At 43.5% G+C, this 16,857-nt stretch overlaps 1 protein-coding gene across 2 annotated transcripts in view; it reads left to right on the top strand.

Moving 5' to 3' along the window:
- LOC116504350 (solute carrier family 22 member 5-like) overlaps positions 1-16,479 on the top strand; it is a 34,853-nt gene extending 18,374 nt beyond the window's left edge. Inside the window, exons 4-10 of one of the 2 annotated variants that reach the window (XM_032211316.1) lie at positions 1,253-1,424; positions 9,669-9,795; positions 10,124-10,224; positions 11,565-11,779; positions 12,977-13,159; positions 13,460-13,595; positions 14,580-16,479. In XM_032211316.1, the coding sequence (XP_032067207.1) occupies positions 1,253-1,424; positions 9,669-9,795; positions 10,124-10,224; positions 11,565-11,779; positions 12,977-13,159; positions 13,460-13,595; positions 14,580-14,667 (1,022 nt within the window). In that variant the 3' untranslated portion in view covers positions 14,668-16,479. Of the gene's footprint in view, positions 1-1,252; positions 1,425-9,668; positions 9,796-10,123; positions 10,225-11,564; positions 11,780-12,976; positions 13,160-13,459; positions 13,596-14,579 lie in introns of those variants that run through there. The other variant, XM_032211317.1, reaches the window with a different exon arrangement.
- Positions 16,480-16,857: the final 378 nt, after the last annotated feature.

Here is a 16,857-nt window from a genome sequence, read left to right as displayed (position 1 = left end):
ATTTTAATCCTCACTAATGGCCCTGATGATTGTAATACACTTGCCAATTGGTGAGCTTCTCAACCCTCCCCAGTCATTTTTTTCAGCAATGGTAGATTATTTCTCCTTATTTAAATAGTACTATTTTTTTAACAGCTGGCTCAATAATCTTGCAGGAGAGGAGGAATTCTTCTCCCATTGGAAAATGCTTTTTATCTTAGTGATTCAATCTCCTCTCCTCCATCTCTTTCCTGTGATTGTGTTTGTAGGTGTACCTGAGTCTCCTTTCTTCCTCTATTCCCATGTCTGAATCTTCCTATAGGGTGTTTTAATTTCTCTGAATGTCTTATCCCTCTTTTTATTTGTCCCTATATAAGTGTGTGAGTGCATGTATCTGTGGGAAAACATGCTTCAAATCCAGCACTGGTGGTATCACTATATCTGTCAACAACTGCTTAAATAACCTTTTCCTGGGCTTATATAGTAGCTGTGCAGGTTCTAGAGAATCTGCATTTAGTTAAGATAGTGACAGCATGGTGGAAGTACGTGCTCATACCCTGCTGTCACTGCATACCATCTTCTGAACACAAAACACATAGTTTTTCTGTGTACCTATAATGCAAACTACCAAAAAGTTGTGCCTTGAAAGAGCAACTGACAGGTAGAGCAAGAGTGTTCAGTCTGGCTCCAAAGAACCAATTCAGATCTGATTCTGCATTCCTTCAAGTAAGAATGGTTGACATACAGATAGTCTTCGACTTACAACAATTCATTTAATGACCGTTCAAAGAACAGCACTGAAAAAAAGTGACATGACTATTTTTTTCACACTTACAACTGTTGCAGCATCCCCATGGTCACGTGTTTTACATTTGGATGCTTGACAACTGACTACATTTATGACAGTTGCAGTGTCCCAGATAGTTGCAATGTCCCAGTTGCAGTGATCCCCTTTTGCGACCTTCTGACAAAGTCAATGGGAAAATCAGATTTCACTTAACAACCATGTTACTTATTTAAGAACTGCAATGATTCACTTATACAAACGGGAAAGAAAAATCGTAAAATGAGCCAAAATTCACTAAACAAATTTCTCACTTAGCAACATATTGGGCTCAATTCTGGTTGAATGCTACCTGTACCTACTTCTTCTGCTCACAGAAGAAACAACAATTCAATGTATTTTTTATCAGTTTTTTCCCCATATAGTACATAAAATAATTGGTTTATATATTACATAAATATGTGGATTCATTGTCCCTTGTTTGAACAGGTGCAGAAATTCTTGGCAAATCCATCCGCATTATATATGGCACATTAGGTGTCTGCATATTTTATGCAATTGGTTACATGATGCTGCCACTAGGTGCTTACTTCATTCGAGACTGGCGATTGCTGTTATTGGCTCTTACTATTCCTGGACTCTTATATTTTCCATTGTGGTGGTGAGTGTTTACCAAATTAATGGCAACTAATATACTCTTTGTTTTTAATTGTGATAATTGACATAATTAAGGTTGAATGGTACTAGCTAATCTTGATAATTGGTTTTTGGTTTATTAATAAGTAATACAGTGATCATTTTGCTATTTATTTGCTAATAAGTAACCTGTTTCAAAAAGAAATGGCAAGATTTGGTTCATGCTCACCTTATTAGCAGCATTCTTTTTACAATAATAAGCAATAGTCATGCTCTAGGATATTCAATCCTCATTCGCTGCATATTTTAAAAGTATAAAAGTCCTGCTGAAATACCGTATTTTCTGATATACAGTTCGTTTTTATTATCCATCTATAATAAAACAGTATTCTTCATTTAATTTTTGTATCTAATAGTAACCTTTGTATTAATGTACTTTTACAGTATATACTGGTTGGTGACATTAAAAAAAAATCTCATAGGATCTATTTTGAAATTAAAATACAACCGTGGGGACGCTGCAACTCCCCCCTACCCGTGAGTCTCTTCCCCCCAATCTCAGCCGCTCACCCGTCCTGCCAGCACTCCTAAAGCTGCGGTGACACTCCAGCATATCCAGAAAGCTCAGGCCCTCTTCCTGCCCCAGATCCAGATCCAATTACTTTCTGTGCAGCTGCTAAGAGGTGTGCCAAACTCCAAGATGCGAGGTGCAAACAGACAGCTAGCACACGATGTTTCTGAAGGATAGAAGGATAGAAAGAGGATTGGTTTACCTTTCATAATAATCACAATAAGAGTGCCATCTCTCATTATGTTTTCTGGCTAGAAAGCTAGCGAATGCAATGTTTCAAAGGAGTAGAAAGGCTAGCACATAGAGGGGAAGGCCTGTGGTAGGCTGGACAAAAGAAGCTCAAATCTTTGGGATCTGAGCTTTATTTCTCTGTCCCACCACAGATGTTCCCTTCCCCTTGTGGAGGCAAGCTGCCTACCCTCTTTCAGCTGACAGTTCTTTCACTCCATGTGCTTAACAACCCATGTGATTGCTTAATGACAACAACTGAGAGAGCAAGGATTATGGTCATTGAGCAAAGCAGTCGTGTGGGCCTTTAATTAAATGTTGAAGAATACGTATATAATGAATTGGAAACTAACCAAATGTGTCCACATTTCCAAATAGTCTAAAAAGAAACCAAAGAAACTATGTTGTTAATGCATTGTAGGTTGTAGCTAATTATGTGAATACACATTTGGATGACCTTTTGAGATCTCTTGCAGTTCTATGGTTTTATATCTTGATTTGTTTATTATTTGGCAGTGGTCTGATGTAGGAAGATACATTGTAATAATGTTTATTTATCAGGATCTTCAATCAAATCATTCTTCTGGGTTTAAAGTTAATTCCAAAAAACAGAATTAAAAGAAAAACAGAAAAAAAAGTATTGTGTAACAATTCTGCCATTAAAGAACTGTGCAGACAATTTGTTAAAAGCATATAAAATATTACACCACAAGATGGTGCCACTGTACTCTTAAATATTGGAGAAGATACATCAACTATCAAATATTTCTAGAGTCTTGCTCCCCTGCCCCAGATAATCCATAGTTATTTTCCAGAATGGGAGGAGGGAATGGTCACACGTGGGTTTTATCACAGCCTGATTGGTCCAAGGCTGAGAGGAAATCTATAAATACCGGTGCCTGTCCATTGCTGGCCCAGATTCTCTCTCAGCCTGGTCCAAGCTGTAGAGTAGTTTGATAGGTTTCTATTTGTTTTCTCCTTTTGGGTGAGTTCTATTCAATCTGATTCCTACTTGGCTAATAGGGCACTTTAAATCCTTTTAAATTCTAAATTGATCTGCTGCGGCCCCAAGGGACAGATCTCTGCCTCGGGCGGCTGGGGGAGAGCCCAGTGGGGCACTAGTCTCCCCCCCCCGCAGGCCAGGAGCCTTTGCCCGTCCCCGGGTGCGGGGGTGCGAGCTCCATTCAAACTGCTTCATTCAAACTGCCTTGAAGCGGCTGTTTTTGCAGCAGGAAAGTTAAAGTGAAACTTTGAAGCCTCGAGGCTCGTGCAAGCGATCCGGAGGGGCCTCGCTGCAGGCTTCCTTTGTTGTGTTGCCGGGGAGACAGAGCAGGGGGAGGAGAGCTGCTCTCCCTGCTCATTTTAAAGTAACGCCGGCTAGAAAAGCCTGGCTGGGCTGCTGGTGATTATTTCCAGCCCTTTTCTCCCGCGCACGGAGTTCCGGTGGCCATTTTGGAGGCTGCCACGTGCGTGAGGCCTGGCCCTTATCGACGGGCCTAGTGCGGCCTAGTGAGAGGCCTTGAGCCTAGGTCTCCCCACAGGCTTCAGGCCCTGGTCTCAGGTGGGACTTTGGAGGCCGATTCCTGCTCCTTTCGTCAGACATGTGAGTGGGGCATGGACGAGGGAGCGGAGATTCCCCAGGGGCAGGGGGCAGGCCCTACTGGGAGTGAGGAGGCCTTGGATCAGGAGGTGGGGGGAAGGGCTCCCCCTCAGAGACCCCTTTCTTCAAGGCGCCCCTCCAGTTCTGTCTCTAGGGATGAGGCAGCTCGCCATAGGGCGCTGGAAAGGACCTTTGCCAGGGCAGAAAGGCAGGCCCAGTCCTCCAAGTCTTTATCTAGGGACAGATCCAGGTCCCCTGTTAGGCCCATTTCAGAAAGGCCTCTACTTAGAGGTTTTAGCCCAGCTTCTTCATGCAGCTCCCCTGGTAGGTCGCGGGCCTTCTCCAGGAGGGGGCGTTCTCCATCCACCATAGATGATCCTCTGGAGGGCACGTCCAGAGGCCCCTCTTTCCCCCAAAGGTTGGCCCCTCAGGGCCCTGCTTCTACTTATGGGGATGTGGAGGATCTGGATAATCTCCCTGAAGGGATTAAGAGGCTTATTTCTGCAGCCATCACTCGGGGTATTGCCCAGCGGGACAAAGGCTCTCTTTACTCTAGGCATGGGGGGCTGAATAGGGCTCAGTTTCGGGCTTCCTCCCCTTCCATGATCAGTGAGACTTCCTTCCTGGGGGGGGGGGGAGTTACCCCAGGAGATGGGATTCTCAGATGATGAGAATACCACTGTTTCGGAGGAACCTTCTTCTAAGGTCCTATTTATGCCCGCCTTGTTTAAAGTTCTCTTGGATAAGGCGAGGCACACCACCAAGGTCGGAACTGGGGATCCTTCTGTGCCCCCCCCCCAAGGGATCCCGACATGGTCATGTTCTCTGCCACGGCCACCAACAAGGAAGAGATCCCTGCCCCTCCCTTGTTCCTAGAGGTTCTGACCGACCAGTGGGCTAAACCTTCTAATTTCTTTTCTCCAGGCAGTACCGACCGTCGGCATTATAACATGGAGCAAACCTTTGCTCAGGCCATTCAGCTCCCGACGGTTGACATCCCTGTGGCAGCATTGGTGTCCACCTCCCCGGTGGTGTCGGGCAATGCGGCAGATAAGTTGAAGCCGGAGGATAAGCGCGCAGAGCTTACTTTGCGGAAGAACTTCAACCCCACAGCGTGGGCCATTAAGGCGGCGGCTTCAACTTCGTACTTTAATCGTGCCACGGTCATGTGGCTCAAGAAGCTGCAGGCACGCATTCCCATACAGGAAGACCAGATCCATAAGGATCTGGTCAAGATTCTGGCAGCGTGTCAGTTCTCAGCTGACGCGACCTTGGATACGGTCAAGTTTGCTTCTAGCGCCCTGGCCACCTCGGTCACCTCCCGTAGGCTCCTATGGTTGCGCCATTGGCAAATGGACAACAAAGCGAAATGGGATTTGGCCGCTGCCCCCTTCAAAGGGCCCGATCTCTTCGGGGAGGCCCTTACTCGCATCCTCGTGGAGGATAAGGATAAGAAGAAGGTCCTCCCCTCCACGGCTAAGAAGGCCGAGAACAAGTCACGTCCCTTCCGTAGGCAACGGTATATGGCCCCTAACTTCGGCTATAACCAGCGCTTCTCTTCTTTCTCTTCTGACAGGCAGTTCTTGGGGCAGCCCTTCCAGGACAGGAGCCGATTCCAGGGCCAGGCTCGGCGGCCCTTTCCGGGGGGAGGCAACCGTCCCTTCCGCAGGGGGAAGTGACTCGAACCCGAGTCATCCCATCGGCGGCCGCCTCACTCTTTATGCGGACCGGTGGGACGACATCACGTCAGATGCCTGGGTCCGAGCCACGGTTCGTTACGGGCTCAGGTTAGAATTTCTCTCCACTCCTCCAAATCTCTTTCGGTCGTTCCCTCCATCCCGGAGTCGAGAGCGCCGCCGCCTGATGAGTCAGGCGATCGCCCACCTCCTCGAAATCCAAGCGGTGGAGGCAGTTCCCGCAGGGGAACGGGGCCGGGGCCACTATTCAAATCTCTTCGTGGTCCCGAAGAGCACGGGGGGTTGGAGAGCAATTCTAGACCTCAAGCGCCTGAACAGATTTCTGGTCTACAGGCGGTTCAAAATGTCATCGCTCAAGTCCATCCTTCAGGGCATCAGGAAAGGCGATTTCCTGGCCTCCGTGGATCTCACGGAGGCCTATCTTCACATTCCCATCCTGCCCGCTCATCGCCGGTTCTTGAGGTTCTCCCACGGGCCCCACCATTACCAGTACAGGGCTCTTCCCTTCGGCCTGGCCTCGGCCCCGAGGACCTTCACAAAGGTCCTGGCTGCTCTGGCGGCCCATCTGAGATCGGTCCCGGTCCGCCTCCAATGTTATTTAGACGATGTCTTGCTTCAGGCGGGCTCCCTGTCTCAGGCCGTTTCAGATCTTCGGATTACCATTCGAAGCCTCCAGGCCCTGGGGCTCTCGGTAAACTTCGAAAAGAGCCATCTCACTCCCTCCACTCGCATTCTGCATCTGGGGACAGTCATAGATTCCAAGTTGGGGGAGGTGCGTCTGTCTCGGGAGAGGCAGGTCAGCCTTCGTCGGCTGGCGGAGAGCGTTCGCACAAAGCGCTCCGTTTCCATCCTCTCTCTGTCGCAGTTATTGGGCAAGATGGTCTCTTGCATAGGGATTGTCCCGTGGGCCAGGCTCCATCTTCGGCCCCTTCAATGGGAGCTTATCCCCACGAATGAGCAATTCCCTTCGGGCTCTCCGCATCTCGGCGGGGGTCCGTGCATCCCTGGTGTGGTGGCTCTCCCCGGCCATCCAGTGGGGGTGTTTGTTCTGGGAGCCGAGCAGGGTGACCGTCACCACGGACGCGAGTCTGTTCGGGTGGGGGGCCCTGGTGGGCTCTCGGATGGCTCAGGGCAGATGGACGGCCTCTGACCTCCGTCACAACATCAATTGGCTGGAACTGAAGGCTGCGCGTCTGGCCCTGAGTCACTTTCGCTCCTCGGTGGAAGGGAGCCACGTTCTCCTCCTGACAGACAATGTGGCCACCAAGGCGCACATCAATCGTCAGGGCGGGACCCACTCGAGAGCCCTCTGGCTGGAGGCTCTGCGATTGGGGTCGTGGGCGGAGAAACACTTACAGTCTCTGGTGGCGGAGCACATCTCGGGACTCTCCAACGTCCAGGCAGACTGGCTCAGTCGAGCAACTCTGGACAACGGCGAGTGGCAACTCCACCCGTCGCTGTTCCGGGAGATCTGTCGTCGGTTCGGGTCCCCCCGGGTGGACCTGTTTGCATCTCCCGAGAACACACAACTCCCGCGTTTCTTCACCCGTTTCCAATCCAGCTCGGCGGAGGGCACGGATGCCCTCAGGAGCCGGTGGCCCCCGGGCCTTCTCTATGCCTTTCCCCCCATTCCACTCATCCCGGGGACCGTCAGGAAGGTGGTGACGGAAGGGGCCTTGGTCATTCTGGTGGCCCCGTTTTGGCCCAGGAGGCCATGATTTGCGGACCTGGTTCAGCTGTCGGTGACTTCCCCGTGGAGGATCCCGCAAGGGGAGGTGGTCTTGCGGCAGGGGGCCCTGATTCACCCAGAGCCTCAGTGGCTTCAGCTGACCGTTTGGCTCTTGAATGGCGGCTTCTAGGGGGGGCTCATCTATCTTCCGGGGTCATTCGCACCATCGAAGCGGCACGTCGCCCCTCGACAACCCGCATTTATAACTCCACCTGGGCGGCGTTCGCCCGCTGGTGCTCCCCCAAGGGCATCTCTCCCGACAGAGCCACCATTCCCAACGTCTTGGATTTCCTTCAGAAGGGCCTGGAGGACGGGCTCTCACAAAACACCTTGCGACGCCAAGTGGCGGCCCTGTCCTCGGTCTTGGGGGGGGGGCAGGGTCTTCTTTCCTTTCCCAGTCTCCTCTGGTCAAGCTGTTCCTCAAGGGGGCGGCTAATCTCAGGCCTCCCCCCGTTCATAGATTCCCCACGTGGGATCTTCCGCTTGTCCTCAAGGCCTTAACGGGAGCTCCGTTTGAACCTATCCGCTCGGTGCACTTGCGCTTCTTATCACTGAAGGTGGTCTTCCTGGTGGCCATCACTTCCGCCCGGCGTATATCCGAGCTGGGCGCCCTGTCTTGTAAGGACGACCTCTGTCATTTTCACCAGGACAGAGTGGTCCTTCGCCTTGACCCAGCATTCGTCCCCAAAGTAAATACCCCCTTTCACAGGCCTCAGGAGATTGTCCTGCCCGACTTCTGCCCGGGTCCGTCCACTGACAGGGAGCGTCTTTGGCATCGTCTGGATGTCCGCCGTGCCCTGCGGATCTACCTCTGGCGGACCAAGGATTTCCGCAAGTCTGAGGCCTTGTTCGTCTCCTTCCTACCTGGAGCTCTGGGTTCGAGGGTGTCCTCGGCTACCATCGGCCGTTGGCTGCGTCAGGTCATCTCGGAGGCCTACGTGGCCTCAGGGCGGCCGGTTCCGTCAGGCATCACGGCGCACTCTACAAGGAGCGCGGCGACCTCGGCAGCGTGGGCCACGAGGGCCCCATTTGAAGACATCTGCCGGGCGGCTACCTGGGCCACTCCAACCTCGTTCATCCGACATTATCGTCTGGATGCTTTTGCGTCTGCGGACGCGTCTTTCGGTCGTAGGGTCCTACAGGGGGTGGCGGCTGAGGCTCCCCTTGGGCCCTAGAGTTCCTGTTCTCCCTCCCTGGGACTTTAGCTTGGGTATGTCCCACGTGTGACCATTCCCTCCTCCCATTCTGGAAAAAGGACGTTGGTCTTACCTGAACGTCTATTTTCTGATGGGAGGAGGGAATGGTCACAACCCGCCCTGAGTTCTGTCTGTTGGGGCCAAGGGGAGGGCCCGGGGGGTGTTTCCCGGGGTTTGTTGTGTTGTTTCTTGTTTTTCAGTTGTACCGTTCATGTTCGAGAATCTGGGCCAGCAATGGACAGGCACCTGTATTTATAGATTTCCTCTCAGCCTTGGACCAATCAGGCTGTGATAAAACCCACGTGTGACCATTCCCTCCTCCCATCAGAAAATAGACGTTCAGGTAAGACCAACGTCCTTTTTATTTCTAGAACAAGTTTAAATATATTTAGCCACCCCATCTCAAATGCTTGAATGCAGCTAATTCCCTCAATCAGAGCCAATGCAGTGGAGGAGCACCCCGACAGGCCTGATCAGAGTTTCTATTATTATATTAGCCTTTTATCAGAGAACTCGTTTTTTTCTCCAAACTCATAAATGTAACATTTCCATCACATCATATTTAAAAATAAGAGCAAGTAATGCTATGTTACTTGCGCTCCTGTTTCTTTACTTTTGTTGTTGTTCTTGCCCACTCTGTATGGGGAGTCATTTTCATGTCTCCATTAAGAACAGCCAGTTCTTTCAGTAATTTTTGGACCAGAAAAAGGAACATTGACATTGTAGGAAAACTTCCTGGATGCCCAGTTAATCAGTTTTCCCTGGCAGTCAAAACAGAAATAGCCCCAGTGGTACAGAGCCCTGTAGCTGGATAGAAGAGGCAATCCAGTTGAGCCAGTTGGAGCTGTGTAACTCTCTCAGTATCTTCTTCTATGTGGCATAAAACAATCACTCAGAAGAGGACTTAATGCAGTTGCTGATGAAAAATACTAGTTTCCTTCCAGGATACCTTGATCCAGCCTCAGCCTCCTTCAGCAGCAGAGCAGCCTGAAGATGGAGTTCTGATGTGAGAGTATATGCATTTTTAACCCAAGCATTCATAACTGACTGCAGGCTTTCTTAATGGACATATTTTTTCCTGAAATAGTATTTGCTTGGTAATGTGGGAAAAATATTTAGTAATATGTGTATCGTGAAGATTTGCAATTCTAGTTATTCTATTGATGTTGTATTAAAATTTGGTGCTATGTGTATCATGAATGTTTGCAATTCTAGTTATTCTATTGATGTTGTATTAAAATACTTCAGGTATATTCCAGAATCTCCTCGCTGGCTACTCTCTCAAGGAAGAATTCAAGAAGCAGAAGATATCATTCGTAAGGCTGCAAAAAAGAACCATGTTGTAGCCCCAGAAGTAATATTTGATCTTGATGAGGTAACCATGTGTATTGAATATGTGAATAATTTATTGCTACGCTCCTGTGCTTGGAGAAAAATAACATGAATTAAAATACTCTGTCCTATAAGTCCAAAGCCTTCTAGACCCTTTTCATGAAATTGGTTATTGATTCTATAACAGGATACTGGGACATGATTCTAAAATAGGTACTTCTTATGTGAAAATTATTCGATGCCATTTGTTATAATTTTGCAGCAGTTTACTTAACATATTGTATTTTTCAAATAAGTAATGTTTGCAGGTTATCTGCTTATAAGCCAACATGTGTTTCTTGATTCTCATATGCATGTATTGTTTTATATAGCTGCAAGAGTTGAATTGCCAAGTTCAGCAATCCTGCAGCATTTTGGACCTAGTGAGAACCCAAAATATACGAACAATCACAATCATGTGTGTGATACTATGGTAAGCAACTGATAAATTGATTCCTAGAAAATCCTCACATTTCCAAAGTCCAGAAACCATATTTCAAGAAGTCAATGTTTTGGAATTACTTTATTTACTTGCAGATAAATAAAGGCATGGGGCACTTCATAGACTTGCTCATGGAAATCTATATATCAGTCTAAATCTTAAGTTTTATTAGCCCAAGTACCATTGCTTTGAAAATTAGCTTTCAAAATCATCCGCTCTAGAGATTTCATATCTCTTTGCCTAATATTACTATGTCAGTCTCAAATGATTTCCTAGTAGTTGAACTGTTTCCTGGAGCAAGTTTAAATTCTCCACATGCAAATTATTATATAAGGCTGTCTTGATTAGCTAATTATGGGTATTCTGAACGACTTGGAACTTGAAAGAACACTAAAACTCATTCTGCTACTTTTACAGTTGCACTATTTCAGCATGTAAATTGTAAATGTGGCTGGCCTCTAGAAATCACCTTTTTCTGTTGTTCATTTAATGCCCACAACCTTCCATTTTATACCTCAGCTGACATTTAGGCTAAGGATTTCTTGAAGATATGGATATTCAAGGATCTTATGGATGTGTAATTACTGTTTAGTTATTTATGCTGATTTATAATTGTAATAAAGAATGATTTATATTCTCTCTCTCTCACACACACACACCAATTTATGTTATCTCTTCTCAAAAGTTATACATGTCCAATACTCTGTTGTGTGCTCACCTTGGATTTTATGCATGACAAAGGGAGAAAGGCGCTTTCCTATTCTGTATGAATGGTGTGCGGTCCTGGAAATAAATTTTAATAATATTTGCTCTATGAAATTTACTAACAATTGTTTTGCCACTTATAAAAAATGGTATCAATAGTCCAAAGTAAAGCATACAAGTGCATAAATGGAAAATTGCCTCGTAGTGTGTGTAACATAATAAATATTCTGTCATTTCAACACTCTAGTAGAGATGCAGGTAGTTCTTACTTAACAGCCACAATTGGGACTGACAATTCCATCACTAATTGATGCAGTCATTAGCAAAACATCACATATCCACAACAGACTTACAAACTCTCTTCCCCCATGATCATTAAGCAAATTACTTATGGTTGGTAAGACATCATGTGGACATGACTTGCAATTTCACTGCTTGCTTCTCCATTGACTCTGCTTTTTGGAAGCTGACTGTGAAGTGCGCAAGAATAACTTATGTGGCCATAGGACACTGCAACAATCATAAGTGCCCACTTGCAAAGTCTACCTCTATGTCATAGTTCAAGTTCCATGCAGAATAGTGTCATTGCCTCTATATGTTTATTATCACTTAGATCTGTCTTTCAGGATGGTGATTTCCATAGGCTACTTTGGCCTCTCTCTGGATACCCCTAACTTGCATGGAGACATCTACCTCAATTGTTTCCTTTCAGCAGTAATTGAAATCCCAGCTTATACTATCTCTTGGCTGCTCCTTCAGTATCTGCCGCGGCGGTATTCAATGGCAGGAGTCTTGTTCTTAGGAGGCTGTGTTCTTCTTTTCATTCAGTTCGTGCCTGCACGTAAGACTGCTTTCCTTGACACTTTATAGCTATAATCTATGGGGATAGCCAACTTAGGTGTTTTTGTTTTTTTTTAAAGCAATATTCCATAATAATGCTATGATACACAGAGATATGTTGCAGATCTATTTCATTTTGTGTTCATTTTGTTTCTCTTATTGCAGGGGTATCAAACTCGGGATGACAAATTGTTGTCACATGATGTATCGTAACTTTTTCTCCCTTTGCTAAAATGTGGGTCGGGGTGGCCAGTGCATGACGCATCTGGCCCGCAGGCCGCGAGTTTGACACTCCTGCTCTAGTGAAATAAAAAAGATGTGCTGTAATTCTGATTTTTGATTTATTTGTTCTTTACTGTAATGACAATTAAACACTACTATATTAGTTTTTCATTTGATGTATCAATTCACAATTAGAAAAAAAATAGGAAATCTAATTCAGTAGATGTATCTTGTAAAGTAGGTTCTTGCCTAAAGCAGAACAAAATAGTTAATATATCATAGAGTTATAATAAAATACAGACATTCCTCATTAACTGTCATCAATTGGGACTGATAACTCCATTACTAAGCTAAATGACCATTAAGTGGAAAGTCACATGACTGTGAATATGCTTCCCCCCCTCCCTCCACCCACAGCACTGAGATGGCTGGCTCAAAACTAATCAGTTTCTAGCTTAAAACTAATCAGACTCCTAATCACTTCCCTGCCCTTTGGAATGCTTACTTGGGCACTGGGCTAATTAGCAATAAGGGAATAAATGTTTGTATTTACATTCATTGGAGAAAAAGAGATTATAAGAGAGTAAGCAGGCACACAGAGAATACACATTGAAAGCAATGCGATGGCACTGGCAACAAGTGAGCATGCTCAGCAAACAGCCAGTATTTTCCTCACTGTGTGCCAGCTTACTCTCTTGTAATCCTTTTCTCTCCACACTCCGCTCTGCAGTGAACAGGAAAAAGAAAAACAGCAGGTCAGGCACAAGGCAATGTGTGCTGACTGTAATGGCATTCATGTGATTGTGGCGATTGGGTTACTTAGGGACAGCAGCACCATCTTAATTTTGAACCATTGCTGAATGAGGCACTTGGTAAGTGAGGATTATCTATAAATGAAGAAGAATAAAAAGGCAGGCAATTGTTTTATTATTTTACTGGCAGCTTTAATTTCATTTTGTTTGGCTCTTGCTTATAGACCTCTATGTTCTGACCATCATCTTCGTGATGATTGGAAAATTTGGGATCACATCCTCCTTCTCAATGGTTTATGTATACACTGCTGAGCTGTACCCAACTATTGTGAGAAACATGGGAGTTGGAGCCAGTTCAATGGCCTCCAGAATTGGCAGCATTCTCTCGCCTTATTTTGTTTATCTTGGTAAGTTGCCTATTTTCTCCTAATTCAAGATCATATGTCCTGCTTTTTAGTATTACAGCAAATGCTTACTGGTTCTGATGTACACGCTTATAACATGTTGCTGCTAGGAAAGATGTATAGAGATGGAAAAGCTGATCTTCATTTCTGATCTTCATTTTGAGGAAGTCATGATCATCTTCCAGATCAGATCCAAACAAATCTATAAATATAAACAATACCTGAAAGTCACAATATTAGGAAATGTAAATTGTTAAGCAATCTGAACATGAATAACCTATTACTACTTGTCCTTTCTACTAGGTGCTTATGATAGATTTCTTCCCTACAGCTTAATGGGAAGTTTAACAGTGCTTGCTGGAATCCTGACCCTGTTTCTCCCGGAAAGTTATGGCACTCCTCTCCCAGACACTATTGAACAGATGCTAAGAGTTAAAGGGTAAGGATGTTGCAGAATAGAAATAAGCAGATATCCCAGCTAGTATTGCAGCAGATCGTTTTGGAAAAGCATTTAAAATTTATTACAGAAAATACTAGAATATTATAATATTAGGATACTTAAAAGAATTGCAAGAAGAATAATATAATGGAAGAAATATTTGAGTCTAAATTCATGGAATCATTGAGAGTTAGCAGCATACAAGTTTAGTAAATTATAAATTATTAACATTTAAGAAATTATTATTAAATTCCTGAGGAACAGAGAAATTCCAATTGTCCCCTTTCTAACTTTTTGAGACCAAATCACAGTCCTGTTAAATTAAAGCTATACAACAATTTCACAACATTTTCAGTAATTAGTACCACTCAGTACCACCTCTGACTGGCCCCCATCTATTTGCTGCCTCCCGAGTCCCAGCTGATCGGAGTCCCAGCTAATTGGCTGGGACTTCTTCTGTTGCCCTGCACAGGAGAATGGAGCTGAAAAGCAGGTTAGTGGGATGGAAATAGTTACAGTATCCTTGTCCTGGAGCAGGGTGGAAATGAAGATTTACAGTATTCTTCCGCTGCCACGCCAGCCAAGCCACACCCATCAAGCCATGCCCATAGAACCAGTAGTAAAAAAAATTGAATCCCACCACTGAAACTACAGTAAGTTTCCCAAGTGACACAACCATAGATTTCCATAGAGGGGTGAAAATAGAGTTTAATGAAATTACACCACAGCCCAATTTTACTCCTTATGTACTTGAACAAAGTGTTGCAGCATAAATATGATAAGGATGGCTATCTTTCTGACCTCATAATGCACATTTTGTCATTTATAACTTTGTGCACTGGTTGGTTTGAAGCTAGGCATCTAGACACATTTACTGCATATTAAAGAACAACCATATTTCTTAAAAATGAAGTTGAAATATGCTTAAATTATTCTGGAGGCTATGTTATGAGAATGTTTTTTTCCCCATTTTCTTTTTTACAGAATTAAAAATATAAAACCACTGAAACATCAAAATAGAATAGAGTATACGGAAGAGAATTCAGTTAATCTAAAGACCACAACATTGTGATGAAGCTGCATTGCTCACAGTATTATACCTTGAACATTTCCTTTAATTTGCTTCCAGAAAAGACTAACCACTTTTTTCCTAGGATGGTAAATATATTTATTAAAAATGCATTCATTTTGAGAATGTAGATACAATCTATCCCAGTATGGGATTTTTGCCAACGACTGTTCATGGAACAGTGTTGGATATGGAATTTTGTTCACTTTTAGGACACGTTAACAACTATCCTTTTTGTGAGAATGCATTTTTAAAAGATGCTTCAAGGTGCAAGCTATATGTCTTAATATCATTTTTTCCACGCATAGTGGCAAAAAATTAAATAGGTAACAGAGTTTGGATATTGTCACTCCAATGAGATTCTGCACCTCTTGAGAGAAAAAATAAGCTTGAAATGATATAGAGAAACTGGCAAAGTACACCTTAAAATAATTATGCAAATAACTGAATATAATAAAAGGAGAAAAAACTGAAGCTGATTCTTTTTTACAAACACATTTGACATAGAAATGGAAAAATAAATGTTCTAATGCAAAACACTGGCAAATTAGTTTTGTTTTCAGAATTATTTTCTTTACTGCAGATTTAAATAATAGTTATATACAGTTGTTTACTTCTGGGAATAATGTTTTGCCTTATTTAGACATGTTTATTTTTATCAAAAATTGCATTTTTTAACTTTTTCATTTTACTGTTCATTGAAATTACTCTGATACTAAAAGACTATGGAAACATATGCTCATCTGTATTTCCAATTTTTTTTAGTTTTGTCCTGTTTCTGCATAAAATAGATGATATAGGTATATAATAAAGATATTTTATAACATAGAATGTGTTAATTTAATGTGAATGTCCCAATCTGGGTTCTTCAATTTACCTGATTGTTGTCCTTGGAGTAAACAGAGAACTATTTTAAATGAGTATCATGGCATTTATAAACAAGGTTGTTGCTCATACAGTTGGAACAAATCTACACAAAAATATTAACCATAGATTACGGGAACTATAAATCACATCTATATGCTTTTCTTTTAAATCAGGACTCTGATTTGCATATTATATTAATAAAAGAATTAAATGAATTTTATGATGCATAGTGCAATGAATTTTACACAGATTAATAAATCTGATGTAATATCAAGCTGTACTTCTGCTGTGATAATTTGTTGGTTGCTTTAAAACTCTATCAAAAGTGGCACATAAGTGTATTGAAATATATAAGCATCTTTCCTTCTGGTAGATACAGAGGATATAAATATTTCAAATAAATGTATGGAAGCATTAAGGATTGTCCGTACTCTAATTGCTACACCCAATTCCTTGAACTTGCTGTTTTCCTAGTAAGAATATGCATAGCATCTTACCATGGCAATAACTATTGCGTTAATTTTAAAGGAATCTCCTAGATGATGTTGTAGCACCATGCAGAGCATGCTTGCTCAGCAATACGTGATAGGTGTTCAGCATTATTATTCTAAAAGCCTTTCCTACCTTAGTTTTCCTCAGAGACTATTGGATTTCATCTCTTCAGAAATGTATCCTGCAATGTTTCTTTGAAAACCAGATTGTCAGCCTTACAGCTTGGCAGACTATTAACTGGAATCAATAGAGTTTATAAAGAAAATAATAGCATACTCTTTTTAAAAGATAGCAGAATATAAACAAACCTCTTGACAGATTCATGTGCATAAAAATATTCCCAGGTCTGTGGCCTTTGTATGTGAAATTGCATTTTATCAGATGTTTTTTCTTCAAATCCTGAATAGTAATTTTGAAATGGTTTATTTATAAAATATTTTAATATTGCAATGTCACATTGATTCCAAATAAAAATGAATTTATTTCTTATTGGAAAAATGTGTTACTCTTTTGAAAGTGTTTTCTACATCTCTCACATTTGCTCTAAACAAACAAATAAAAATCCCAAACTTGAAAGCCTCATAGGAGAGTTTTCCAAAGTTCTTGATCATTTTCGCTGTTCTTTTCTGTATCAATTTTTAGCGGTCAAGTAGCCAGAACTGTAATACAATAACATTGTAAATGCAATAACATTGTAAACATTATGATGGTGTTGGTTTTGTGAGTCTTATTCGTACCTGGGGATTTATACTTTTCACTGTGGTGGTGGATCCTGCACTCGCACTGATGATGTTACCTAGTTTAGGTAATGAAACTTCTGTAAGAAAACAGCCA

The sequence above is a fragment of the Thamnophis elegans genome, chromosome 2 (genome assembly GCF_009769535.1).
Source record: "Thamnophis elegans isolate rThaEle1 chromosome 2, rThaEle1.pri, whole genome shotgun sequence".
Taxonomy (NCBI): domain Eukaryota; kingdom Metazoa; phylum Chordata; class Lepidosauria; order Squamata; family Colubridae; genus Thamnophis; species Thamnophis elegans.
The sequence above is the reverse complement of the archived record's forward strand: the minus strand, read 5'-3'. Positions and strand labels throughout refer to the sequence as shown.